The sequence below is a fragment of the Pleuronectes platessa genome, chromosome 18 (genome assembly GCF_947347685.1).
Source record: "Pleuronectes platessa chromosome 18, fPlePla1.1, whole genome shotgun sequence".
Lineage (NCBI taxonomy): Eukaryota > Metazoa > Chordata > Actinopteri > Pleuronectiformes > Pleuronectidae > Pleuronectes > Pleuronectes platessa.
The window spans coordinates 15,701,112-15,727,147 of NC_070643.1; the positions used below are offsets into that span (position 1 = coordinate 15,701,112).

At 42.7% G+C, this 26,036-nt stretch overlaps 1 protein-coding gene across 1 annotated transcript in view; it reads right to left on the bottom strand.

The window, feature by feature from the left end:
- The window catches only part of LOC128461649 (CUB and sushi domain-containing protein 3-like), a 307,734-nt gene that overhangs the window by 88,484 nt on the left and 193,214 nt on the right, over nucleotides 1-26,036 (bottom strand). Inside the window, 4 exon segments of the mRNA XM_053446673.1 lie at nucleotides 4,145-4,257; nucleotides 5,939-6,042; nucleotides 14,729-14,850; nucleotides 25,786-25,910. Of these exon segments, the coding sequence (XP_053302648.1) occupies nucleotides 4,145-4,257; nucleotides 5,939-6,042; nucleotides 14,729-14,850; nucleotides 25,786-25,910 (464 nt within the window).

Below are 26,036 nucleotides of genomic sequence, written 5' to 3' on the forward strand. Positions count from 1 at the left end.
GTCTCACACGCACGCGGCCAGACATACGTCTTGGGTGACTAAAGGCAGACTGAGGGCACCGAGCACCTGTGCCTGTCGCAATTGGCAGGAATCAGCTGCTGCTCTTAAGTGGAGCAGAAGGTTTTACCCTGTGTGGAGGGATAAATTCTGCATCAATCCAAATGGCAGCTGCTGTGTTTGAATTATAGAAACGCCACGGTGGTGCTCTGAAAATCCTGCTCTGGAAAAAAAAAACGCTGGAAAGTAAGATGAGCCGGTGGTTGGAAGCTGAGGTCACAGTCTGAGCAGACGTGGGGGAAGAGGAAGTGACACGGGTCGGCACTGCTAACCACAGAATACCTTCTCTCTGATTCAGAACATGGCTGGTAGAGTTAATAATATATTAGCTGGAGTATCATCCATCACGAGGTGGACCTCACCAAAAAGATCGAATTGAAAGCTATAAAAAAAATTCGAATATTTCTTGTTTCTGGTCTGTGCAGTTTTTCACCAGCTATTGTCAATGAATGTTGAATATGTTCTGGATTCAAAACTGACTCAGAAAATTATCCTGTCATTATTACCGTCTACAAGTATAAAAACTACACTTCAGTGAATTAGAATGAATACATGAACGATTCCTCAGTAATATCCTCAGATACTCGTTTCAATCTTCGTCGTTTCTCTTCTTAAATCAACGGAAACCCAATTTGAAGTCACATAATATTCAGTAAAATCTATATATCGTGAAACACCTTGACACGCATCCTTGAATAGAACACCCAATTTATTTATTTTCATTTCCAAGAAAATAAAAATAAACAACTGAAACGCTGTTTTATTGTTGTGTTACTCAAACCGTAAAGGAAATTTAAAGCAGATATACTTGGAAAGTACACGTACACAGGTGTTGTTCAACTCCACAATCACACATTAACATATAGACACGTATATATTAGGCGCTACGACCCTGGATAACAACGTCTTTATGGGTCGCGCAATCTGAAATACAAGCTTATGTTAAATTATTCATAGATTCAACAAAAACGTTTGTTTAAATGACGGCTGTAATGTTAAAGTGCTCTTAACTCTATAACTGTGAAAGGCCATGGTTCAGTGGACAGTGTGTGTGTATGTATGTGTATGTATGTGTGTGTGTGTGTGTGTGTGTGTGTGTGTGTGTGTGTGTGTGTGTGTGTGTGTGTGTGTTTGTGTGTGTGTGTGTGTGTGTCTATCTATATTTATCAGGGCCAATTTTGGTTCAATACCATCATTAAGACTTGGTTATTGGGTTAGGGTTAGAACTAGCTTAGGTTTAGGCTCAGGTCATTTAGTTCTGTTGGTTAAGGATATGGTGTGGGGCTATGGAATGCATTATTTCAATGAGTGTCCTCACAACTATAGAGAGACAAGTGCAGGGTGTGTGTGTGTGTGTGTCTGTGTGGGAGGCTTTGCCTTGCAACGGTGAAGACGAGTCACAGTGTTGCCAGGTTAGTGACCTTGGCTTTAATAAAAGATGAATCTTGACAAGAAAAAGGAGTGGGACACAGAGATGGAGAGAGGGAGAGATACAAAGAGAGAGAGAATGAGAGGGAGGATCAAAAGAAAGCAACAAAGAGCGAGGTGGACGGTGAATAAGCCCAAAGAAGAAGAAGGGAAGCAGGACTGGTCGGCTGCAGGAGATGAGAAGACATGAGAGAAGATGGGTGACAGAGGGAAAAGGGGAGAGGATGGAATGAGCGCCAAAGACCAAGGTGACAGAGGGAATGCTGTGATTTTAGAAAGAAGACAAAGAGAGAGAGAGAGAGAGAGAGAGAGAGAGACGGAATTGGGGATCTAGAGATGACTAATGAGGAAAAAAGGGACGGATAGAGAGACAAACACAAAGAGAGGGAGCATGTGAGGAGAGGAAGAGGTGAGTGACTTGATGGTGGAGCTTCGCTGGCTCTCTGACGGAGGATCTGTCACACCAGACACACACACACACATGCGATGTGTAGTGCATCGGTGACTTTGCAGTAACACTAGAGTTACTAATAATGCTTATATTTCCTAGCCAAGGTCTATAGGATGTAGTTTTAGGATCTTGTTGGGGCTGGAGCCAACACTCTGAGACAAACACATTCATTTTGCACAGAGTATCGATAGAACTTCTCAGGTTGTTGTGGTTTGAGTGAGAAAGTCACATTTATAGATATAAACTCTTGAAATGAAATCCATCCAGGCCAATGAGCAGCTACAAATAAAAAAATAATAAAACTGGCATTTGATTATCCTCACTGAGATGAATACAGTTTAAATGTTTTCTCGATTGTTAAAATATGGAACACGGGCGCTGCACTCCATCATGCCCGTGCAACCCGAGCATTATTATAAGCATGGGTGCATTTAAATGGCGGCACTCTCCATTCATTTTTCTATTGATCCCTATGGGGAAATTACTCAGAGGAAATGAACAGGGATTTTGTGGAGCCCCTAAGCAGATGCCGTTTATGATTTCAAGTTGGCGTGACTCCTTTTCTAAACATGCAGATCTGTGGCGGCATCGTGTTGTGAGTCCCAGCATGAATAAAACCAATGGAACAGCTCATCTGTATTGGTAGAAGATCTTTTAGAAAGACGATGTTGTAGTATTTGGTCAGTTTTCAGAATATGTGTATAAAATACTGCAGTACAGGAAAATACATGTACTTTCAATTTATTTTGACTTTGTGTTCTTTTAATCGCTATTTTGTGTTTGTTCTTTTCAGCCTCACGTTGACACTCAGTGGGAAATAAAAAGGGAAGTACACATATCAAAACAATGAGTCTATGTCCCTCCTCTCCTGTAACTTGAGGCCTTGTCAGTGGGCGTGGCCTCTTTATGACGATAAAGCAGCAAATGATGAAACTGGAATGAGCCACGCCTTCTTCATCTGAGCAGCAAAGCTCAGTGTTTGATGGGAAATCTAAATCACACTACATCCACGAAACAGGGAACTTTGGAAATAAAGAATCTTACTCGTGATATTTATATAAATGTCGAGTATTTTTTTAAACAGAGAGCGTAAAGAGTTTAAGGATGATTTGATTGGAGGAGTCTTTAATCTGGGAAACGCCTGAACCGAGTTTCTACACTGCTACAACCTAAGCCTTGAAAGGACTTATTGATGGTCCAGTGAATTCAGATTCAAAATGCCAACGACTGTGGGACAGAAAACAATGCGTTCGCTGGACAGACCACAAGTCGTCTTTGCAGAACAATGACACATTGCATTTTCCTTTCATTTCCTTAGATTTCCCTGGAGTCGCTCACTTCGGAGTTCATTGTTAAGCAGCCAAACTTTCCCGGCGAACCAAGACAGAAAGGAATGGGACCACGGGCAGAGAACAAAAACATGTCCCCTGATGGTTTTGTTTTGTCTTGGTGAAAGGACTGAAAGGTTTATTGTGTAGTGTAACATTTGAATTTGAGTCAGGGATTTAAGGTAGTAATTTAACTTAAAAATGAAACTTATTGTCCACTCATATTTGGACATTTTGCAAAACAAAAAGTAACTTTTCCCTCTGCGTTTGAACCTCTCGTCCACAGTATTGAAATATTTGCAAATATGTTTATGCTCACTGCTGCTTTGTTTGATGAGCAATTACAGAAGTTTGCAGGTAACATTACCACCATTCACTTGAGCCACAGTGTTCGTCTGTGGTATCTGACGGCTTGTTAATGTAAACTCTATCGCCACCTACTGGCCTGGCATAGTTGTTCAGGCGTTTGGACGAAGATATTTTGTAAAATGGAGGGAAAATATCCGTTCAACTGCAGTAGTGTCAACAAGGTCTGAATAACTTCTTCTTTTACAGTCACACAAGAAAGTTATTTTGGTCACTGTGGATTCTAACACTAACGGTCCTTCCAGGCTGTAGGGCGGAATACAGAGGAGGATAATTGGTTCACAAACAGGACACGATGGTGTTTACTGTGATAAAACAGATCTCCACAGACCTATTGTAGATATAAACACTGACTCATTGATGCTTCCATAACAAACAAATTGGCTAGATAGGACCAGCGCTCCGGCCGATCTCCAAGATAAAGTTCAATCTAGAGCTGCTTAACTATTCCAATCATTAATTTACATGCAGATATTTCATTCACTTTATGTCTCTCGTTTCCCACGTTACCTACCTTTATAGTTGATCTTAAATCCTATCGATCCAACGCTCTCATCCGACTGCAGGTGGAGCCACATCTGGTGGGTCATGCTGACGATCAAGTCGGGGACAAAGCTGCCCGAGAGGCTGAAACGCAGAAAAGCAAAACCATTGTCATTTTAATCTATGCAGCCGAAGCCTTAATTCTTAAGTGCAGCTCTGAGTGTGAACAAATTGCTGAGGATGAAACGGGACCTGTGTGCTTTGGGGTTAAGAGTCTCTTGCTATCTCTTACTCCTTCTCACAGACACAGACCTAAAAAAATAAAACGCTTGCATACATATGTCACCCACACTAACCAGCATATGCAGAACATCCAGACTGAGAGTGTGCGGTGTACTTTATTTAAGTGAGAGATATGTTTTTGTATCTGGAGGGAACGGGGAAGGAAGCGCGGAGAGAATGAAAGAAGCCGAGCGAGGAGGAGGAGGGTTTATACCCGTTGAGCTCAGAAACATTAATAGAAAATGGAGGTGGATGAATCGGCTCCGAAAATGAAACGGCACCGGATCCATAGTAGGGCAGTGGTTTCTGTATCGAAGTACGACGCCGCAGAAATAATAGTTATATGCAAAATATGAAGCAATATCACTAAAGTTCCATTATGAAGAAACAATTACTTTCCCTGAAACTTTGCACGTAGTCCCACCAGTATGATGAATCCATAAACGTATGTCTTCATTTAAATGTTCTTGCTTATATGTTATTGTTTTCTATTTGGAAAAAAAAGTTACACATAACCAGGTCTAAGGATGCAAACGGTTTTTAAAATGAAAATAAAGAAATGCATCACGTAGGATTGAATAAGAAAGTCAGAGACAGACATTTTAAAACAAACACTTTGATAAACCACTGGGTAGAGAAATAACATTGAGAAGTTCCTGACCCTTTTCACAAATGTAAATTGGTCTGACATTGCGAGGCTAGCGTCCCGCCTCGACGCGGAATAAATAAAATTTGTCTGACTATTTTAAAAGGCTCCACATCTGTTACTCTTCCGGCACTGTAGAGAGTTTTTAACCCCTGGGTACAAGTCATCTTTTCAATCGAGAAAACCCCAGGATGCAATGCTGTTTTAAAATCTCACCGGCTGTATGAAGAAAGATGGAGAATGATATTCATTCTAGCAGCTGACGGTTTGAAATGAAAATGGTCAAAGTTAGGTTTTACTCTGAGTTTGACTTTACACTTTCAACACTGCTTTCTGAAGTCGGCTGGTCGATATGGAAACACTATCAATGCAATGAAATAAATAAATTTACAGAAGCACGTTGTCTGGAGGTTATTACATTTCCACTTTTCAGGAGTTTATCTCACAACATTGCTTTGTTGAAGCTGCTTTTCTGCAGTAATGTGGATGATACGACAACAGAGCCTGAGCTGCATGTAGCTCATTTTAACTCTGAGAAGACAAATGGACTTGTGATGAAGGATTACCAATGAAGGCAGGAAGTTGAGAGTGCTTTTAGTTAACTAACACTTTTCATTTCTTTTTTTTTATGACATATTTAATGTTAAAATAGCAAAGATATTTATTTTCTCCTGGAAATTTGTTTTCAACATATCTTTCTGTGCAGTTACACAATTACTTTCAGATGCAGCCAACGTCATGCAGAGAAATATGATCCCATGTGGGATTTATGAATGTTGTTTCTCTCCTTTCAAGTCCTTCTACCCTGAGATGCTTGATCTGGACAAGAATAAACTCCATGAAGAAACTTTCCACCCGAGCAAACTTGTAGTACGTAAAGGAGACAGGAATACTTACACTTGCAGTATAGCTGTAGGATCTCCAACTTCTCCTCCGTCTCCTATAGTCAGAGTATCGTAGGCTATCTCCAGGTCAAACTCTTCAAAATTGATCTGGATCACCTGTAGTTCATAAACAGAAAACACAGACGTGTTAGTTTGAAGCCGCTCTCAATAAAGATCCATAATATGGAGTACAGATTTACAGAAATTACAACTTTTTGGTTTCTTTGGCAAAAAAAAGTAAGAAAGCAATAAAAACTTGGCAATTAAAAGATGCATTGGTGGGGGGAAAATAAATTAGCAATGACAGGAATAATGTTAAAATGCTATCTTTCAAATGAAATTGCCCTCAACTGACCTCAATCACGGCCAACATGTGCTTCATAGCTGTTTTTTATGTTGAGACTTTCACCTCTGACCATATCATTGACGCATTATTCTATATCAATTACAGGAGACCAAAGGTCCGGTATAATAATTAGAATTTTAAATCATTAATGCATCACACAATGCGGTGTGACTTTATTAATCAAAGCCTAAGGAACAGGGAGGAGATGAGCAGCACCTCCTGCTCTGCTCGGGAAGCGCAGCTCAAAACTCAGATCAGGAATCACTAAACCAACACTTTCTGTTTCATCTGAGACCAGAGAGAAACACATTTGGCAAAGGAGAAGAGGGAAAAACGAAAATGAGAGGGATAAGGGGAGTACTAAGAGAGGAGGAAAGAAGATGAAGGCAGATGAAAGAAGGGAGGAGAGAGGAGGAGGAGGAGGCAACAGGGAGGAGTGAGGGGTAATATTGAATCTTAGAATGTTTCAAACTGGAATTCTGATGTGACCCTCAGGGGTCGTGTGAAACCTCCCTCTCCCTTTGCTTCCTCCTCTTCCTCCTAAATTGTGAGAAATTTTCAGATTTCTAGATTCTATGTTGTGCTGGAGGAATTCAGATAATCCTAATGGCCCCTGCACTCCGCTGTGTTAACAGTCTGCGTGTCAATATCCTCCTATTTCTGAGGATATTGATCCAGCTTTAGTCAGACATCATGATTCCTCCTTCACTGTCTGCAACCTGAACACTCCGGGACATGACACCACTTGTGTGCATGCTGAAGTGTAAACTCACGGTGACCTTATTCTCTGAATCTATGATGAGAGATGAAAAACAGACAAGACGAAAACAGCTGCCATGCTTTCTCCTTCACCTGCTGCTTGAGACAACATTGTGTAACGATCTTTTAAAAAAAAAAAGAAAAAAGGAAAAAAGGTCTCTCTCATTTCCGCTGTGAGCCCCACAAAATGGTTCTTGCAGCATGTAACTTTAATGAGTGGCAACAATCTCCCATGAGACGTATGTAACTGAATGATAGTCAGCAGCTAAACTGCAAGAATCAGACCCAGCAAGTTCAAGAGCAATGTCACAGTGTCGATAAGGAAAATTCATTACAAAAAAGTATTCAACTCCAATATTCCGAGCCAAAGCCGCTTGACAACGACACCCTTTCGGTTCGGGAGGCCATGCGGAACATACATCCCTCGACTGTGTTTCTGCTAAGTGAGTCTTGGACCATGCAGCTGGATGGATCGATAACCTTTGGCTTCTGTACATTATCCAAATACCACTTTTGACCGCAGGGGGCGCTGTTGCTCAACGAAGGTTAGTGTCAAAGCTAGGGTTTGTATCACAAGGTAGGCAGGTTGGCTAGACCAGCGGGGCCACAAATACCAGCTTATTTATATATTTTACCACAAAACTGTAATTATTGCCATTGGTTAACAGGACGCAATGATAATTTCAACAATAATTTAAGATGTTGTCAGTGTTCCCTGATTTGTTTTTGTTCGTGAAGTTAACTTCTATTTCTTTTACTTGTAGGAGCAACATCTTCCCAGGTGGCCGCAGAGGCAGACTAACCCTTTAATTAACTCTACATGAGATTAGTTAAGCAACATGTAAAGCACCGACACCGTCATCCCCTGATGTGAACAGGAAGGGGTTAAACTGGCCGCTTCAGAGATGAAGCAGTGATCTGCCTCTTACTCACAATGCTGACTCAGCCTTATCGGCGTGTAAGGCAGCAGATTGGATTAAAGCATTACCTACAGACCTGATAAACTCTCACTGGGAAGCACACACACGCACACCGGCACTCAGGCACACGCAGGGCAACACACCCACTCAGGCAGGCACGGCTTGATGGAGATTAATGTGTCTATTTCTGTGATTACATAGTCACCATTTTCACACTTATCTTATTATTCCTTTGCGCCCGATGCAGCCTTTCAATGGGACTGCACGTCTGACAGTAAATAATGTAAACCGGTGTGTGTGTGATGGCTGTTTTTTTAAGAATACCGTGTCATCAAAAAGCAAGCTCAGATGTTCGGGAGAGATTTTTAGTTATCACACAACGTTGTTTTGTTGAAGGGCGTCTTTCATTCCTCGTGGCAGCAACATTTTCGTAAATATATGTTTCCGAAGCTCACGTCCGGAGTTATCTCGCTGCGGGAGGGAATTCCGCAGCCACAGCAAATAATGCATAAACTCGGAGAACAGATTATCTTCGAAATAGCAGAATTCACGCGCTCGAGGTTTAAAGAGCTGGTTTCTGTGGGGATTTAGCCTCACGGGCGATGTTTCTAATAAAGCACCAGTAGAGAAGATGCTCCCTGTTGATGGAAACATGTTTAAAAGTGAAGTCAGTTGACCCTTTATCTAAATGCAGCTTTTTGAGTTTATCAATATGGACATATGCTTCAAGTCAGGCATATAGCTGTATCAATTATAAAGCAGCTGTGCATTTACTGAATACATTTCAACAATGTTTCACTAGAGGAGGATATTGAAAGGTTTATATTAAGCCACAGTGGTGAGTGAGTGCTTGGCTCTACAACAGTTACAATTCATCTGTGTCTGAAAAGAGTAATTTAGCCTTTTCTAGAAGCTTAAACTCTATTTTCTGCTTTAATTTGAACCGGCAGTGGGCTGCGCTAACTCAACTGTGCTTTGAAAAAGAAAAATGAGCTTAGGAAATACAGGTTAAGGGAAATGAAGGCATCAAAAGATTCTAAATAAATATAATGGAAGCAGAACGGTCATTGAGGAAGCAGCAGGTGATGTAAAACGCTGGCAAGTAATGGCTGTCAGCGGGTTGGTTAGCCGGGTAATAGCGACCAATCCGATGCCACTGTGCTTGCTTGGCAGGAAACAGGCCAGCCCTGTTTGACCAAGCAGTTCATAAAGACAGAGAGGGTTCTATGTGATGGGAACCAGGTCCAGTACACGTCCTTAACTAAACTCCTTAATGCCACATCAGCACTGTTCACACAGCATTAAACACAGCTAGGACATGGCTGCATTACACTGAGCTCATGCATGTATGTGTGTGTGTGTGTCTGTGTGTGTAAATGTGAACGCTGCACTCAGTTTAGTTTTAAAACTCATTACAAACAATATGTGGGTTGGTGTGTATGTGTGTATTCTTTGACTCTTTTTGTGTATTGCATGCATGCTGTATATTTGTGAATAGTTGAGTGTGTTTGTGTGTGTGTGTGTGTGTGTGATAGATGAAACCGAACACTCTACATATTTCTCCTCTCCTCTAATTGGTTGGTGTTCATGCACACATCAATCTCTCTCTCTCTCTCTCTCTCTCTCTCTCTCTCTCTCTCTCTCTCTCTCTCTCTCCCCCTATACATCCTGCATCGCTCCATCTTTCTCTCCCTCTCGCTGTCACCCTTCGTTTCTCTCTTTCTAATTGGCTGCTGCATTCCTTCCTTGCATCCATCTATGGCTTCTAGCCAATGAGGCGACAGAATTGGATTTCTGCTTGATAAAAGACTTCCTTTAGGTTGTCGCGGGGACAGGGAGGTGGGGGAGGCTCCTCCCTGTCCCGTGATATAATAAGATCCAGGGACAGCTTGCAGATACGGTGGCTGTAGGAGAATGTGAAGCACCTGGTGGTGGTGATGTAAAGCGGCCACAGGCGGGCACGGGGAATAACAGATCGTCTGTGACAGCATCACAGTCAACCCTCTTGCCACTTGCTCACTCTCCTCGAACATGCTCCCGCCTCGGCTGTGTGAAGAGCCGGGCGTCAGCTGATGAAGACTGATGGCTCGAGTCTGTTGCAACTTAGTGTTTTTCTCCTCACTGGTGTTTCATTGAGCTGAATCCACCAGACGCCTTCTTTTTCAGACACCGACTCTGAACGGCAACCTGTGGGAAAGGCTATATGCACAACTCTTACTGTTGCTATGCAACTATTCCGCTGAAGAAGGCATCTGAATCCCATTCCTCTTTTGCACAATGCTTAATATGTTTTAACCTGAGCCGTAAAGAAAGTGCTACGCTGTTCATCCTGTCAGGAAGATGCAGAAGCTCACCATTTTACTGACGAAAAAGAAACCTGCGCAGTAATTTGTCTTGGTCTTGTGATTTCTGCCTTGTGGCTTCAGTGTGTACATCTGATCTTTCTTGGCCTGCAGGGTCTCACATAATTCAATGCATGCAAATTAGTCCAAAGGAGTCCAAAACTTTCCTTTCTCTCTGAATGCTATTGTATAGTACTGCCTCCGTGCTCGTCACAGTGGTTTTAACTGAATATGCAGTATGGCCCCACTGCTGTATTCTTTGTCTTGTGCAAATGTGTATAAAGTGATGGCAAGCTTCTTCGTTTTCAATTTATATAACAGGGCATTTTAGATATGCTAATGTGCAATCGACTACAGCTAAACACATATAGTAGAAATGAAGTGGCCTTTAAGAGAAGAGATAGGAGAAGAGAAGAGAAGAAGAAGAGAAGAGAAGAGAAGAGAAGAAGAGAAGAGAAGAGAAGAGAAGAGAAGAGAAGAAGAGAAGAGAAGAGAAGAGAAGAGAAGAGAAGAGAAGAGAAGAGTCCAGTAATCACCATCCTGTCCTGCCTTGCCCAAGGTTAAATGAAAAACAGGACAAAATGAATTGGCACTAAAGGCTCATTCTGCCAAAAGCAAATGAAGCAATAACATCACAGAGCAACAGAACTCCATTAACACTTAACCTGAGAGGGAAGGAGCACGAGGAGGGGCAGAGGGAGGAGAAGAAGGATGGAGCGAATGAGGCGGTGACAGTTAGACACAAAGAGAAGAGACACTGAGGAATAGAGAGCCAGTATCTCTTTACTCTCAGAGTATGAGCAGGAGACGGTGAGAAATATGTATTAGGAAAGGTGCGATGGAGAGAGTGTGAAACAGTAAAACTGATTCTCGAGTGTCATCCTCCTCCTCCTCCTCCTCCTCCTCCTCCTCCTCCTCCTCCTCTCTGTATTCTCTATTTTTTGGGGGCCGAACTCTTTAACGAAGAATCTGGGTTATTCTGCGGACAGAGCCTCTGGGATCGGCTGAGGGGAGGAGGGCCTGGGTGGTTTGAAATGAAAATGAAGAGAAAAAGAAGGATGAGACATAAGAAATGGGAGAAAGGGTCAGAGGATGAAATAGTGAGAGACGTGCACGAGCAATGAAAAACAGAACGAGCCGTTCTGCTGGTGGGAGAGGGAGAGGATCATGTGGGACTATTCTCTTAGCCTGAATGTGATGTTGTTGCACCATCGCTCTCTCCTCCGTCTTCCCCCTCCGACTCTCCCTCTCTCTTTTTACAGGCACCAGTGTTTGTCTGTGTTGTTACCTCCTCTCCTCAGGGGCTCAACTGACCACTCACTTGCCGGGTAAACTAGCCCCTCATTCCCTAATCAGCCTCCTAATAGAGGACAGCTTTCTACTGCCAGCGCTCCCGTTCTGTTCGAGCCATGCTCCTCCCCCCCGCCCTGTTACCTGTTGTTAACTGCCAGTTCCCCCACTGTTGATTTCCCCCCGCCACCTGCCAAACATCAGCCTGCTTCTGAACCTAGTAAATTGCCTTTTACTCCTGTAGATGCATCTGAGGATCACAGATTTTCAGCTGAACCATGAGAGAATGTGAATTCCGGATTCAACATGAGCATCCGACCACTGAAATGTCTCTAACTGTGTCCAGATCCTGTACTGGAAGGTGAACACAGTGTACGTGTAAACCAATTTTTTTTATTTCAATAAAAAATGTTTGTAATAGTTGTTCCCCTTTTTGTAATTACCTCTGACCTAGAAAGTAATTGTTTTTCATCCATTTGTTTGTTGTGAGTTTGTTTGTAAGACAGGGCGTTTTTCAACATTTCATAGGAAATAATGAATGGATCTTTGCACATGGCAAATGTAAGGAACTGATATTTATGAGTGTGTGAACTCTAGTGCAGCTTGAATGGATTTAAGAGGGTTGTTGGGCCTTGGTAGAGGTATGCCTTCTAGTTGGTTGGTTTATTTTATAGCATGATGACATCAAAACTACAAAACTGATTTCCACCAAAATTGGTGGAGAGCTGATACCTTGATCTGGGATGAACCTATTACTCTTTGGCGTGGAAGCAGATTAGGAGGAGGATCTAGGAATACTTATTCACTTTTCACAAGATCATGCGTAGGATTGTTCAGCTTTGGTGGAGACATGCCTCCTACTGAGTGCCGGGTATCTACTGAAATATATGGTATTCACTTTGATCAAGCTCTTCACGAAGAAACTAAAAATTTGACTCTAGTAATTTTCCTCCATTAACACATACATCTTGACGATTTAGTAAATTTGGCCTTAACAAAACTCATAAGACGCTACATTTCGGATTGATTGATTAATGCCCTTGTCGTCACAGGCGTAAAAGCATCTTGGTGTTTAATCTACCAGCGAGCAGTGACACTCATCTGATGGCAACGAGACAAGTCCGACTGTAGCAAAGATGCTAATCCATGAGCGAGATGAAGCTTTACATATTGAGGTTGATTTTCTTTAAGATTAAGCTCTTATGAATGCTCCCACATGTGCCTCTTCACAGGTGTCCTGCATGAGCACAACAACTTGCCAAGACAGTGGAGAGATGATGGGAGATGGTTTAGTCAAATGAAAGGATTTGTCACTTTTTTGTCATGTTCATCCTTTTCTCTTGCTTTGTGTCTTCATCTGGCTCTTTGAAGGGAGTGTTATATGAGTAAGCTTCCACACCGATGTCATTCAAGGTTTCTATAAATTGGATTTTTGAGTTTTAATGCTCATATGTTTTTTTAATATGCACTTCAGATTTGTTTGTAGATATGTTAACGTAGTGCAGGCCATTCCAACTCAGTTCTGTTGTTGATATCTATGTAACACAAATATCCCTGACTATTTTTGACCGAACCCCACAACACTCAAAGGTCTTTCCCCGACCCATACCGCATCCCGGGACAAAATAATTGAAATCCTTTCCGTTGCTTTGGTGTAATCTTGCTAACAAAAAAACAAGCAAAAACAATGCACAGTAGTAGAAACATAACCTCCTTAGCAGAGCCAACCATGTGATTCTAAATAGCTGTTCGCACACTTCAGGTCAGGTACAGATTCAGCGACCCATGAAGAACTCTGGTTTGATGTAGTGCCATGACTGGGCCATGCAGTAGTGTTCATGACATGTACATAATTCAGACCGGTGCATTGTTGTACGTATATGTGATGTATTGATAAAATACATGGAAGTGATCCAGTGCGATTCAGTGGTGCATGACGTACGCGATAAAGTACCAAACATTACAATATATAATAAGGTGTCTGTAAGGCATGAAAAAACGACTTGATCTGGTCGTCATTTACAACGTGTTTGGATCCATAATCATTCATAATACAGGCACATTCATTTTCAAATTATGACACACATCACGCATGAATGCACACACACACACACACACACACAAACACACACACTGACACAGACACACACACCAGAGAGAGCATACGGACATTAGCACTGCAGCCTTCAGCAGTCACATACACAATGTAGCCTTCAAAGGAGAATGTATTGCTCCAGGCCACAAACCTGAGGCCTTGGGGATTGACAGAGAGAATTGTGGTCCAGCTAGCACTGTGGGGACCTATTTCTGTTGACGCAGTTACGTTATGGGGACCAGTTTTCCTTATGGGGACAAAGAGCAAGTCGCCATAGACATATTTCATCAAATTTAAGTTGAAGACGTTTTTGTAAGGTTAGAGTAAGGGTTAGGGTTAGTCAAGTGGTTAAAGTCAGTGTGTGTGTTTGTGTGTTTGTGTGTGTGTGTGAGTGTGTGTGTCTGGATAAGAAAAACAGCCCCGGTGTGCATTTCAGCAGTCCGTGTGTGAATGGCTGCTGTGTGCAATGCAACTCTGCTCATATGTGCATGTGAGCTCCTGCGGTGCTGACGCAGGTGTTGCCATTGACGACAGAGCGGTCACCACGGTGACCCTGAGAGGAATAAGGATGCGTCTCCTGAATACCAATCAGATCTCTCCTGGGACGTGAAGCGACCAATCGCAGCCGTCTGACTGACCTCCAGCCTATCGTTCTGCTCCTCGGACGGGATTAACCAATCACGTAGAATTAGATGCTGATGTGCCCTGACTAGCATATCATTTGCGGTAGGATCCGACACTGAACACATTTTTAGTGATGTAAAAATGTGGCCGAATTGGCTCTGTGAACAAGTTCTGTATTGTATCAATTCAAATAGATTCAATGCATGAAATTTCAGGGAGCAAACTGTGGGAGCTCTCTCAGGAAGTTTACCTTCACTCCCTACTTCTTTGAATTCCGCCTTTGTATCTCTGCAGAGTGCAACTTGATGACGGGCTGCTTTCAGTTAATAAATGGTTTAAATGTTCATATTGCATTTAAATTCCAAACAATTTTCTATTTGAGTTTGTTTGACAGACGGAGACGACAGGGAGAGAGGATGAGATTTACCTTGTTGGGATTCGAGGCGGTGATTATCCACACACACTGCGCGTTGCTCTCGTATTGAATCGGGAAGTTGGGAGACGTAAATGTTCCTGAAGGCCCTTGAAGATTGCTGCCGCACGTCTTCACTGTGAACGGAGAGAAGAAATCAGGTCATTGTTGGGAAAGCGACTGTGGAATTAGCGGAAGCATTAGCAACAGCAATTGTGCTCAGTCGAGTCACAGCGCGACAATTAACTGTGACACTTAAGTGAGGCTGAGAGCTGCAAAACAACGAGAAAATAAGAGAGGAGCAGAGGAGAAGAGGAACAGAAGGTCAGATATATGATATTGATACTGTCAGCAACATCCCCCTGGACAGAAGTACTTAATTGGAAGCTATTGGCTTTGAAATACCACAGGATTAGCCTGAGTTACAGCATTGACTGATAAAGACGCTCAACAGCAATTTACTCTCAGAATCTATCGAAAGTCAAGTTCTGTCGACCGGCTGGGTAATAATTACATTCTATCTTTACAAGAAGTACAACAATCCAAACTATGGTATAAATATCATGTTGAATAACTGGGGGAAAAAAGCTTAAGCTGGACATTGAAAGGTAAATATCTGGTAAAATAGGTTTTGTATGTCTGAAACTAGGACTTGAATCCTTGCTGAACTTTTCTCTTCAACAAACTTTCAGAGTTTCGAATTCGTCACCTTTCTTCCACTGCATCAGTTTGTTCACCAGGTTAGAAACCTTGTAATTCATGATCCGTACACTGGTGCACGTCCGTAGGAAATACAAGTTATGAAATGTTGACACTTGTGTTTTAAAAGGGCAAAACTCTGAAGCTTAGCAGACATACATCTGCTATTCTATTGCAGTGTATGAACCACATCCCAACTGAGTCAAAGGTTTGAACGGAAATTGATAAAGGGGATGTTCAGGAGAACTGAATGGACGTTGAGATTATCTGGTAGGTGGCACTGTTGTCAGGGCAGAAAGAGACTGAGCGTGGCTGTTCCATCTCATGCATCATCGGGATAAGAAACCATATACACTCAACACCAGCATATAAACTACAACGCCACTAGCTTTTCTGCGGCGTAATTGTTGCGCGACTCAAACACACACACACCACACACACCTTAGCACAACTATTAATGCTCAGCCTTGTGCGAACCTGCGGCATATCTTCGACGCAGAAAAAGGAAAAGTCCTGGGCTATAGAGTGAGAGAGATAGTGTGTGCGTGTGTGTGTGTGTGTGTGTGTGTGTGTGTGTGTGTGTGTGTGTGTGTGTGTGTGTGTGTGTGTGTGGCGGTGATTATAAGAAACTGAGACAAACGGAGTGGGATGGGTTGACCATATAGGTTTGACAGGTGATTGGAGGTGTGGTGGAGGCGTGGCCCTGCTCCCGAGGTTACTCTTCAGAGATTTGCCCTTCTGTTTGTGAACTTGCATATCTCATGATTTCTGGCGGCTTAGTACCGCAGCAGGGTTAGAGAACAAGTGTCTGCATGTACGACAATATGTTTAGAGTGGAGATTCTCTACGGGAAACCACCGGAGAATAACACTGTATGTCAACACTTGTGCTGGAAAGTCAAACACTAATACTGAAATTACACTCAGCAGGGTGTTGAAAACGACACATGCTAGTTGTTCGATAAACCAACTAAGCCTTTATTAGGCCGTGTGCACTGACTGGATGTGATAGAGAAACCTGCTCGTCTGTCCTTGGGTCGTCCTGCTAAGAGTCGGGAGGTAATTTTCTGGTTGATTTGAGGCAGCGTTTGTTCCTTAATTAGTTTGTTCAGTGGCAGGACCAAGGAACACGTACAGTTAACACACACAAACACACAAGCACATGAGCATGAACGCTTACATGGCGCCGTTTCACGCAACGTGCACATTCAGTCACACACAGAGCGACATGCACCGCATGATGAAGACACAAACACGCTTGCACACGCGCGCCATTATCAGTGTCATGTGTGCAAATACACAAGAGGACAGGAGGGATTGTGCATCCAAACATATTCCTAGAAATACATGCACCACCTGTCACACACACACACACGGTCAGAATAAAGGTAAGGGACAAGTAAGAGAACAATGTTTGTGTGTTTCGTTGTGTGCATAATGGGGCATATCTGTAAGGTGCTGTGAGAAAGTGTCAGAACAAGACACCTTAGGGACACAGTATGTCTCCTCTGGCTGTGTTTCCCTGCCCCCCGTTGACTGAACATATTTGATTCCTGCATCTCAAATTTTTAATACATCTTCCAATGACCTTCTCTTGTGTTAAACTCACTGCAATTCATACAAGGATAGATACACAAAGAGGAAGTGTGTGTGTGTGTGTGTGCTTGAGTTGCACATGAGTAGTGATTTATCTGCATGTCTCAAAAAGAGCGTGTGTGCATCATCTTGGCAACAGCGTGTGTGTGTGTGTGTGTGTGTGTCTGTGTGTGTGTGTGTGTACGTTGACAGCTCAATCAGCGTGCCCTGAACGAATGGCCGGCCCCATCGCCGCGCCAACAGCAGCACGGGCATCGGTGTTGCTATAGCGATAGTGCGGGGAGAGTTATCACCAGAATTACCGGAGGAGCTAACATCCCATAATTTATATTAAACTCCATCCGTCTCTCGGGCCGCGTCCGTCCGTCTCTCGCTCCATCTTTCTCTCTCAGCGCCTCTCAGTCCCACCGGCCCTCTGTGCCTCTGTCAGCCATTGTCTGTAGTTCATGATTCACATCTCACTCTTTCTCTCTCTCCTTTGTACTTTTTATTCTTAGATCCATTTATTACAAATTCTAATCTTTATTATAACACGACATGTCTCTGCATAATTGCAAAATTCCACTTTTAAAGCTCTCGTGACATTTCACTGCCGGTACCTAAATCATCGTTAATTTAATATTTGTGTCATTGATGACAGTTCAACAAGCAACAATCTCCATGAATAACGTTAAAACATTATCATCCCATAAAGAAGCCATGATGAATATGCTGTCGTCAAACAATGACTCATTTACTACATCTCACAGACACACAGTAATTAACATTAATTTGCAGTCATGTGTCTGGTTGCCTCAATGTACCTTGAGTCAATCTTTTAATGCTTCTTTGAGCTCTGTTTCTGTCTCCGTCGATGCCTCATGGGTCTTTAGTTGCTAAATGCTTCGCTCTAGGTTCACAAGCTAGTCGATAACTTCTTTCTTTTCAGCCATCTTGCTCTGGGCAGGTAGTCAGAGCCTTTTGCCAAAAAAAAAAAAGGCTGTTTCCTGTGTGGTCGGAGACAACAGAGTTGGCCGGCCAAGTAAATAAATAAATAAATAAACCCGTGAGAGAAAGAGCTGTATAGAGCTTGGTCATAATCCCCTGTAGGTTTGACACAAAGGCATGAAAATCATTCATCTCACAATTGTTTTGGCTGCGATTCGGCCAACACCAAACAGTGTCATCCGGCACACATCCTGCATGGAAGGATGGCTGCTCCTGTTTGCCAGATCTGGGCGACGAGTGAGCCTTTGCCATATCCCACATCAACCAAAAGGTGCCAAAGGTAGCCTGAATTTGTTTTGTGCAATTTCAGCCATATTCTCCTTTTACCACATGGGCCACATTAGGTCCAAATTCCGGATTGCATCTCTCCTAGAGCACCGCGTGTTTGCCAAAACAAAAAAACTCAACATATTTTACAATTGGGCCACTTTAGGATCACATCCATTTTGACCGGGCCACAAGACGGCAGGAGTGTCGCACCTTGCCTGATTCACACACTATCGAGGGGTAAGAAGACAGTGTGCAGATTTACTTGCGATGCAACTTATCTTTCCATCACGATTGTCTCCCGCTCTCCGACAGCCCGTCTGTCACTCTGTGTAACACTGTGTCTCCTCCTCATCGTTATTTACACTGGCACAGTAAAGAGGGCTCCGAGCCAAAAGCAGGCCACACTAATGATTGAGGTGATAATGAATACGAGATTAAATTAAAAAAGCTTGATGAGGTCTATCTGGTACTAAAAGCATATTGTTGGAATCATGAGCAAGATTAAGTTGAACGCTTTAGGCCGGGGCTACAGAGAGAGAGAGAGAGAGAGATAGTGTGTGAGTGTGTGTGTGTGTGTGTGTGTGTGTGTATGTGTGTGACAACATACCCTCTTTGGAGTTTTATATATTCCGATCAACTCGATTCCCTCAGGATCCGCACTTTCTCTCTATCGCATTCACTCAAACACGCTTACCCACATAAACCATTGGGAGGCGGCCCAAAATTAAATGATGTTCCAGGCAAGGATCACTTTGCCAAATCCTGTAGCTGCAGCTCCAATGCCCTTGCTCGCTGTTCTCCAAAGTTTTGTTTTATGGCTCCAGAGCATAACTGACACGCCCCATAAGTACGGGGAAGGTTTCTTTGAGAAATGTTTTCGAGCATGAATTTTTATCGCTGTTTCGGCTCCACTGTGTTTGGACTCGGTTCTCCGCTCTAGCATAGCGTAAACTCATAAGTGTCTCCTTCAATCTGATATCTGCCCGAGACGCAGAGTCCATAACTCTGCTGTTGCCTCCTCAGCAGGACGGCCTTTGTGGTTAGTGAGCCAGCCACCCTCCCGCGGAAGGCTCACGGTCACTCATCCGTACAGTCGTGGCTGCTGAAGCATACCGAGGACAGTTAGCCACTACATGTCCCCAACCAGACTGAGACCATGATGTGAACTGTCTGGTTTGGTGGATAACACACAATAGGGAAAAAACAATGGAGTCATACGTGTTTTATGGGCTTGGAAACTGGAGCAGCAATGTTTTTCTTGGAACTGATGCCTACTCTGCATGATATCAAAATGTATTCAACTATCTATTCCATTCCAATGGTTTTGAGTTGTTTAACTTGTATCTAGCAAAGTAGATTATAAAATACTATAACCATTTCTAGACATGAATCCAGAGGACGTATCCTGAGTTTGTATTTCACATTTGGACACTTGAGGGTTCAGGTGAGGTGGCGCAGCATTCAGGAGCTAACGTACAAATTCTGGTGTGGAGATCACATAATTAGTTTACTGCACGTTCAAATCGACAGCGACCCCTCTGTTGTTGTCTTCTACGTGAATTACACCACTTTGTCATCCTGAGTTGTTTATATTGGGTTTTTGTTATTTTTTTCTCCCCCTATGTCACGTGTTAGAAACATCATCAACACACACACACACGCACAAACACACACACTCACTTACAATGAGTCCTGTGGAGCATCTCCTGCTGTTTTCTCACATGAGATCATTCAGACATTGCTCAGAGTTTTAAATAGGAGGCCGGCCGGTGAAGCTCTGCACAAAGTCTGAATGTCAGGAGATTATCAGTGCATGTCTGAAAGATGGTTGTGTCACTGTGTATAATCTACAACTACATCCCAAAAGGCCCACGAGCGAAGAACAGTGTGGTTATTAAAGAATGGTTAAGCGCTCAAGAAGGTTATTTCTCTGTTAAAGAAACTTCTTCGTTAAAATGAATTATAAAAGGAAGAATACTCCTCATAATGGGAAAGTTCTCTTTAAAGTAACTTTTAAAATAATGGTGTCTAACCAATTTGACAAGTAAATTAAAATAAAATCCTCAAATCCTCATATTGATAGAAAGTGTCTTTTAATCACAGGTTCCTCCATGTGTGGGTTATAAATTCATGGTATGAATAAGACCAGCAAATTTGACTTTGCATGAAAAATCTAAATTTGTGAAAAATAAACAAATCTGTAATATCTTGGGTGAAAACTTTATCTGAAGTTAATATGATCGCCCTGAGGCTTAGATCATGTTTTTGATTTGGTTCTGCAGGAAGTCCGAACAGGCTGTTTTAAGAGGCTGCCTGCAGGAGCAGACAGATTGACCAATGGACGAAGAGGATGATTGATGACATCATTAAGCTGGCACACAGCGTTCTGATGGCCCTCGCTCTGGTTAGAGCTTTAATGGGTACAAACACACACACACACACACACACACCCCCTGCACATTCACACACAGACACAGACACACACACACACACACACACACACACACACAAACACAATCAAATGTTGAGAGACAGTCATTGAGGGTCAAGTTCCTGTCCAATCTTTCTCATTATTCACTTATTTTTTTTAAATCAACACGTGTGTCTTTGTTTGTTAGTGAGTGTGTGTGCATCAGGCTGACACATCACACCCTCAGATGAACTGAACTGGAGTTCACACACACACACACACACACACAGACATGCACCCGAATAGAGAGAGAAAGAGAGAAAGAGAGAGAGAGAGAGAGAGAGATGGAGAGAGACAGAGAGAGAGACAGAGAACGAGACAGAGAGAGAGAGACAGAGAGTTGGCTCAGTGGCCTTGCCATCTGTCCATTAATCAAGGTGCCACATGGGCTCTCTCTCTCAGTGTGTGTTGTGAATGTGTGTGTGTGTGTGTGTGTTTGTGTGCGTCTCAGTGCTAGTGGAAGTGCATAGAAGGACACTGTCGTTTTATTTTGTTGTTTAATATTATAAAGTTGTTTAATCCTTTTAATGTACAGGGAAGCGATTACCACTCTGTCACTCTCCCTGACATTCATTTTTAAGTATCTCTCTCTCTTTCTATTGCTCTGCTGTTCTTATAAAAAAAGGCCAAATCCTCCAGTTACGTCTGGTAATTTTCCCACTGATGTTCAAAAAGACAAATTTAGCTGTGTTTAAGTGTTTTGACAGAAGTGACCCTTTAATAAGTCGGCTGGCTTGATGCTTCCTGACAGATTGCCTCTCTCAATGTTATTCATGAGTTTCCTATTTAGCTATTGGCTGGTCTGGATGTAAAGGTCAAATCTGAATTGTGTTCAGCCGGGAAACAGCCTGCGTCTCCTTCCACTTTGGTTCAACAGGATGAAACTAAGTGGGCTAAATAAGGACACTGTACTTGAGAGAACACCGCGTGCTCTCACTGAAGATCAAATGTAGTAATCACACACTGTCATGGCTTCTAAGCTCCTCCGCTCTGGTTTACCTGTTGAACTCCTTCCAAAAATGTTATTTATTTTCACTGGGATCAAGTGCACACTTTTTTCTCTGTTTGGGTAATTTCATGGTCCTAACTAAGCAGGCTGGTGCCAAAGTGGACGGAGCGGATCACTTTGTGTTTGTGCAGATTCAGCACTTTTTGTGTGTGTTGGCCTACACATTCTGGAATTAAATTACACTGGCATTTCCACCAGCTCACTCCACCTCTTCAAACATAAAAAAAAATAGGCACTCAGCCTTTTGTGTTTTTCTATTGGAAAGCCTCATAGGTTGTATTTGAAAACCCTTCCATGAGCAGTAATAAAGTACAACCTGAGATCTTTTGTGGTCCTACAACTTAATGTGGCTTAACTGACGGACGCGTCCCTCAGAATTTTGCATGAACTGGACAGTCAATGTGTTTGTGTATTCAAATTATAGAATCTAATGAGGTTTTGGAAGCATTTCTGTAATCATTGTTCTTTCTTCGAGGCCAGAAACAGCTTATTCAGAAGATGAGATGAGTGGCCATGACTGAAGCCCACCGTCGCCACCGCCTGCCGAGTCCACCGCCCCCCCACTAACAATGAAAGCCTGCTCCAGCTCCCCCTTTGAGAATGTGCTGTGTTTGCCAAGCACCACTTTTGAGTTAAAGTGCGAATATGCATGGATCGCACACGAACTTTCATTCTGTGTTATGGAGCCTGACGTATCAGAAAATCTCTGCACATCTCGATCGGATGCCTACATGCTGATAATATTAGATCCTGCTTGCTGACTGGTAGAAAAATGAAACTTATAATTAATGATAGGATCCACAGACCAAGAGCAAAGTTGATTCTACTCACAGCCTATTAGCATCAGACTGGCCCTTCTCTCCTGCCTCTGGGGTATTTTCCTTTTTCAGTATTTCAATATTGGCTTTTTATCCCTAAGAGAAAAACTGGATTTTGTGACTAGGTTTAAAAATAGAGGAGTAGTCTCTGTACTCTGTGTTTCAGCTGAGCCACTGCCACCAAAGCAACCACTTCCCAGCTTTAAATGTATATTTGCAATGTTTTTCCTTTCAATTTCATTTTTTTTATATTTGGAGTGACTCCAGCATAGAGCTCAAATAAAGTCTCAGCATTGTTTGTCAGAAACATGAATCCAGTGTCACGTGTGTCTTGTCCTTCAAACAACCTCCACACGGTTGTTGTGGGATTTATGGGATTTTTTTGGGGGGGGAGATGCAGGTGTTTCTGTTTCACCAAAGGAAAACAGTGATACACTGAATAACAATGACACAGAGCAATACCTGCATGAGTAGTTAACAGAAGTTGTGTTTTCTTTTTCAAAAATATGATTGTATTTGATAGACCATGTACATTCATTAGTCTCATGGTTAAACATCATACAGTTTGGGCTTTAAGTCATAAAGTTTGAACATTGAATATGACTAATTGTTCCTACAGATTGCGTTTCAGCACATCATAGCAAAAACTCAGTTTATAATTGGTTATCTAGACCTCTTATTCTGAAATGCTTAGAATGAAAATAGCCTGATATCAACATGGTAAATGGTTTTGTATTTATATAGCACTTTTCTAGTCTTGATGACCACTCAAAGTACTTTACATTCACCCATTCACACACACATTCATACAGTGCATCTATTCGCATCACTTTGTTATTCTATGGGGGGCCATTCAGGGTTTAGCATCTTGCCCAAGGACACTTCGGCATGCAGATGGGTCAGACTTGGGATCGAACTGCCGACCTTCAGGTTGGAGGACGACCACTCTACCCCTCAGCCACAGTGGCCCTGAGAGAACCGATCACAAGGGGTCAGTGTAAAGTTCGTCTGTTCACACCTGGTAATAAAATGCTCCCTGAATGTTTAACCTGTGACCACTTGTTATCAGATCTCACTTCCTGGTTATTGAAGCAAAAAAATATCTCCACTGACATTTGTGTTCGCGGAGACCAAATGATGTTGTTTCTACCCAGTTTGAGATTACAGATGTGTCCAAAGACAGTGGTTTTTAGTGGGAGACAGACTGAATGCTCTGCTCAGCTATGAAGAAAGATTCTACCAATTTAAGCCAATCTAAGTAAAGTATCAATCGACGTGTGATGGCCAATGAGAATCGTCCGAGTGATCAGATCACCCAGGACGGATATTAACACCAGGTCCGAACGGGGTCAGGACTTTATTATAAGGTTGATGGGAGAAGTCGTTTTCAGTCTTTTTTAAGTTCAAACGAGTTTAACACTGCTCACCTATGACTCATACTTCATGATGGCTGTGAGAAAGTCGCCCACACACGTTTTCCCTCCTACTTCCTACTCACTGGGGACTAATGACACTATTTTTCAGATATAGAGGTCATTCTTTTCAACCAATTGCTGCTCCGGGGGACAACATCAGTGGATGTAATATCATTAGAAATCAGCTCTTGGCGATGACACATGCAGGTGAATGCAAGACTTGATTGGCTTAATGTCAATGGCTATATTTAATTGCTCGTTATGAAGTATTTAGTGATGATGAACATCTGAGAGCCAGGGACAATCTTAAAGAGCCAATCAAAAGTTATCAGCGCTATAATAGCTCTAATAATGAGTTGGATAATAAGGCTGATTGGCAGGGACCAATCAGGGCTCAAACGAGACACTCATGTCCTAATTGTATTGGCCAGGTTGTGTCCTTCCTGCTTACGAGGTTAAGCGCTGTCCTGGCAACACCGGTTTCCTCCCAGTGTCTTCTAAACACGGGGCAGGAGAGCGGGACCCTCGGCTGATGAACATTAACCCTGAGCAGCATGTCAAGTCCCTGAGGACTCCCAGGATGCTTCTTGGGAGATGGACTTGAACTTTGACCCTCACAGTGGACGAGAGCTGATGGAAACGCAGACTGTAAAAAGCATCAGATCACGTTTGGGTGGAATCAACCTTTTCCTGAATGTTCCTCCTACAGTAAGCATTAAAACACTGAGGTTGAAACGGTTTAATTGAGAGCTCCGTCTCTGAGTTATGTTCCAAACACTGTAAATTAATTTTCACTAAAACATTGCATTACTCACGTGTTCCAAAGTTGAGCTGGTGTTCATGTGCTAATGTGCTGTGATGGATTTTCACAGTTTTTCTCTGGGAGAAGCTATAATTTCAACAGAAAGTGTAGGTGTGATCTTTTTCAGCTTTTCCCTGCCTCCTTCCTCTGCCTCCCTGATTCCTCTGCCCTCTCTCACACTCACACACTCTCACACACAGACGGACAAAGAGTAATGCTTTTTATGTTAAAGTATGTGTCTCCAGCCATAGTCTGAAGCCTAGTGAAGGGAGACATGACAAACGACTCTGGCATTTAACATGACAGACGCCCTCTCTCTCTATCTCAGTCCTTCTGCGTGTGCATGTGTGTTCGGGTCGGTGTGTGCGTGTTTGTGTGTGTGTGTGTGTGTGTGTTTGTGTGTGTGCTGTAAGTCTGAGACTACAGCAGTGGCAGATGTGAAAGTGAAACCAGTCTGTAAAGCTAAAGAAGGACGATGTCTGAAACGTACTAATTATTAACGCACTTAGAGAAGTGGGGGGAACTCACAGGGCACATCACAAACACAAAGTCATTTTTAAAACTGTTTTAAAACGTCTTACGTCCGACCCGGTGCTCGCTCGACATTTTTAGCTTCAGTTGTAACATTCTCTTTCATAGCTCCGCTGAATAAAGCAGACGACTGCTGCGTGTTAGTGAGGCGCTGCACCACAATCACCGGATTATGGAGTTTTGTTTTTCATAATTTTTATAGCCAGAGGTTTGAAGCAGAATTTGGATTTTCTTCCACATAAATACAGCCCTGATCATCAAAAGCTCAGTCTGAAAAAAGGCCCAGGCAACACTGGCATCATTTAGCAGCAGGATGCATGGACTCAGCTTCACTGTTTCTCACAGTCGCTCCGTGTTTGTGACCGTAGCATCTTCCTCCCTCTGTACCTGTGTGTGTTTGTGTCACTTGAGGATCTTGGCAGGGTGTGTTTGTGTGGTGTCTGTAGCTTGTATGGGCGTTGAGAGCAGTCTCTTACCTTTACAGACGGGTCTGTGGTCACTCCAGGCTGCGAAGACTTCAGCCACTCTCTGACAGCTGATCGTTTTACTGCCCTGGAGAACGTAGTCTTCTCCGCAAGTGAAGTGCACCTCACTGGTAAGGCTACTCATGGAGTGAGACATCCAGAAGAAGAAAAAAGGAATATGCATATATATTAACAACAGATTTTATTTATATAACGGAAAGAAAACATGGAAATGACAAGACCAGCAATCAGAACAAGCTCAA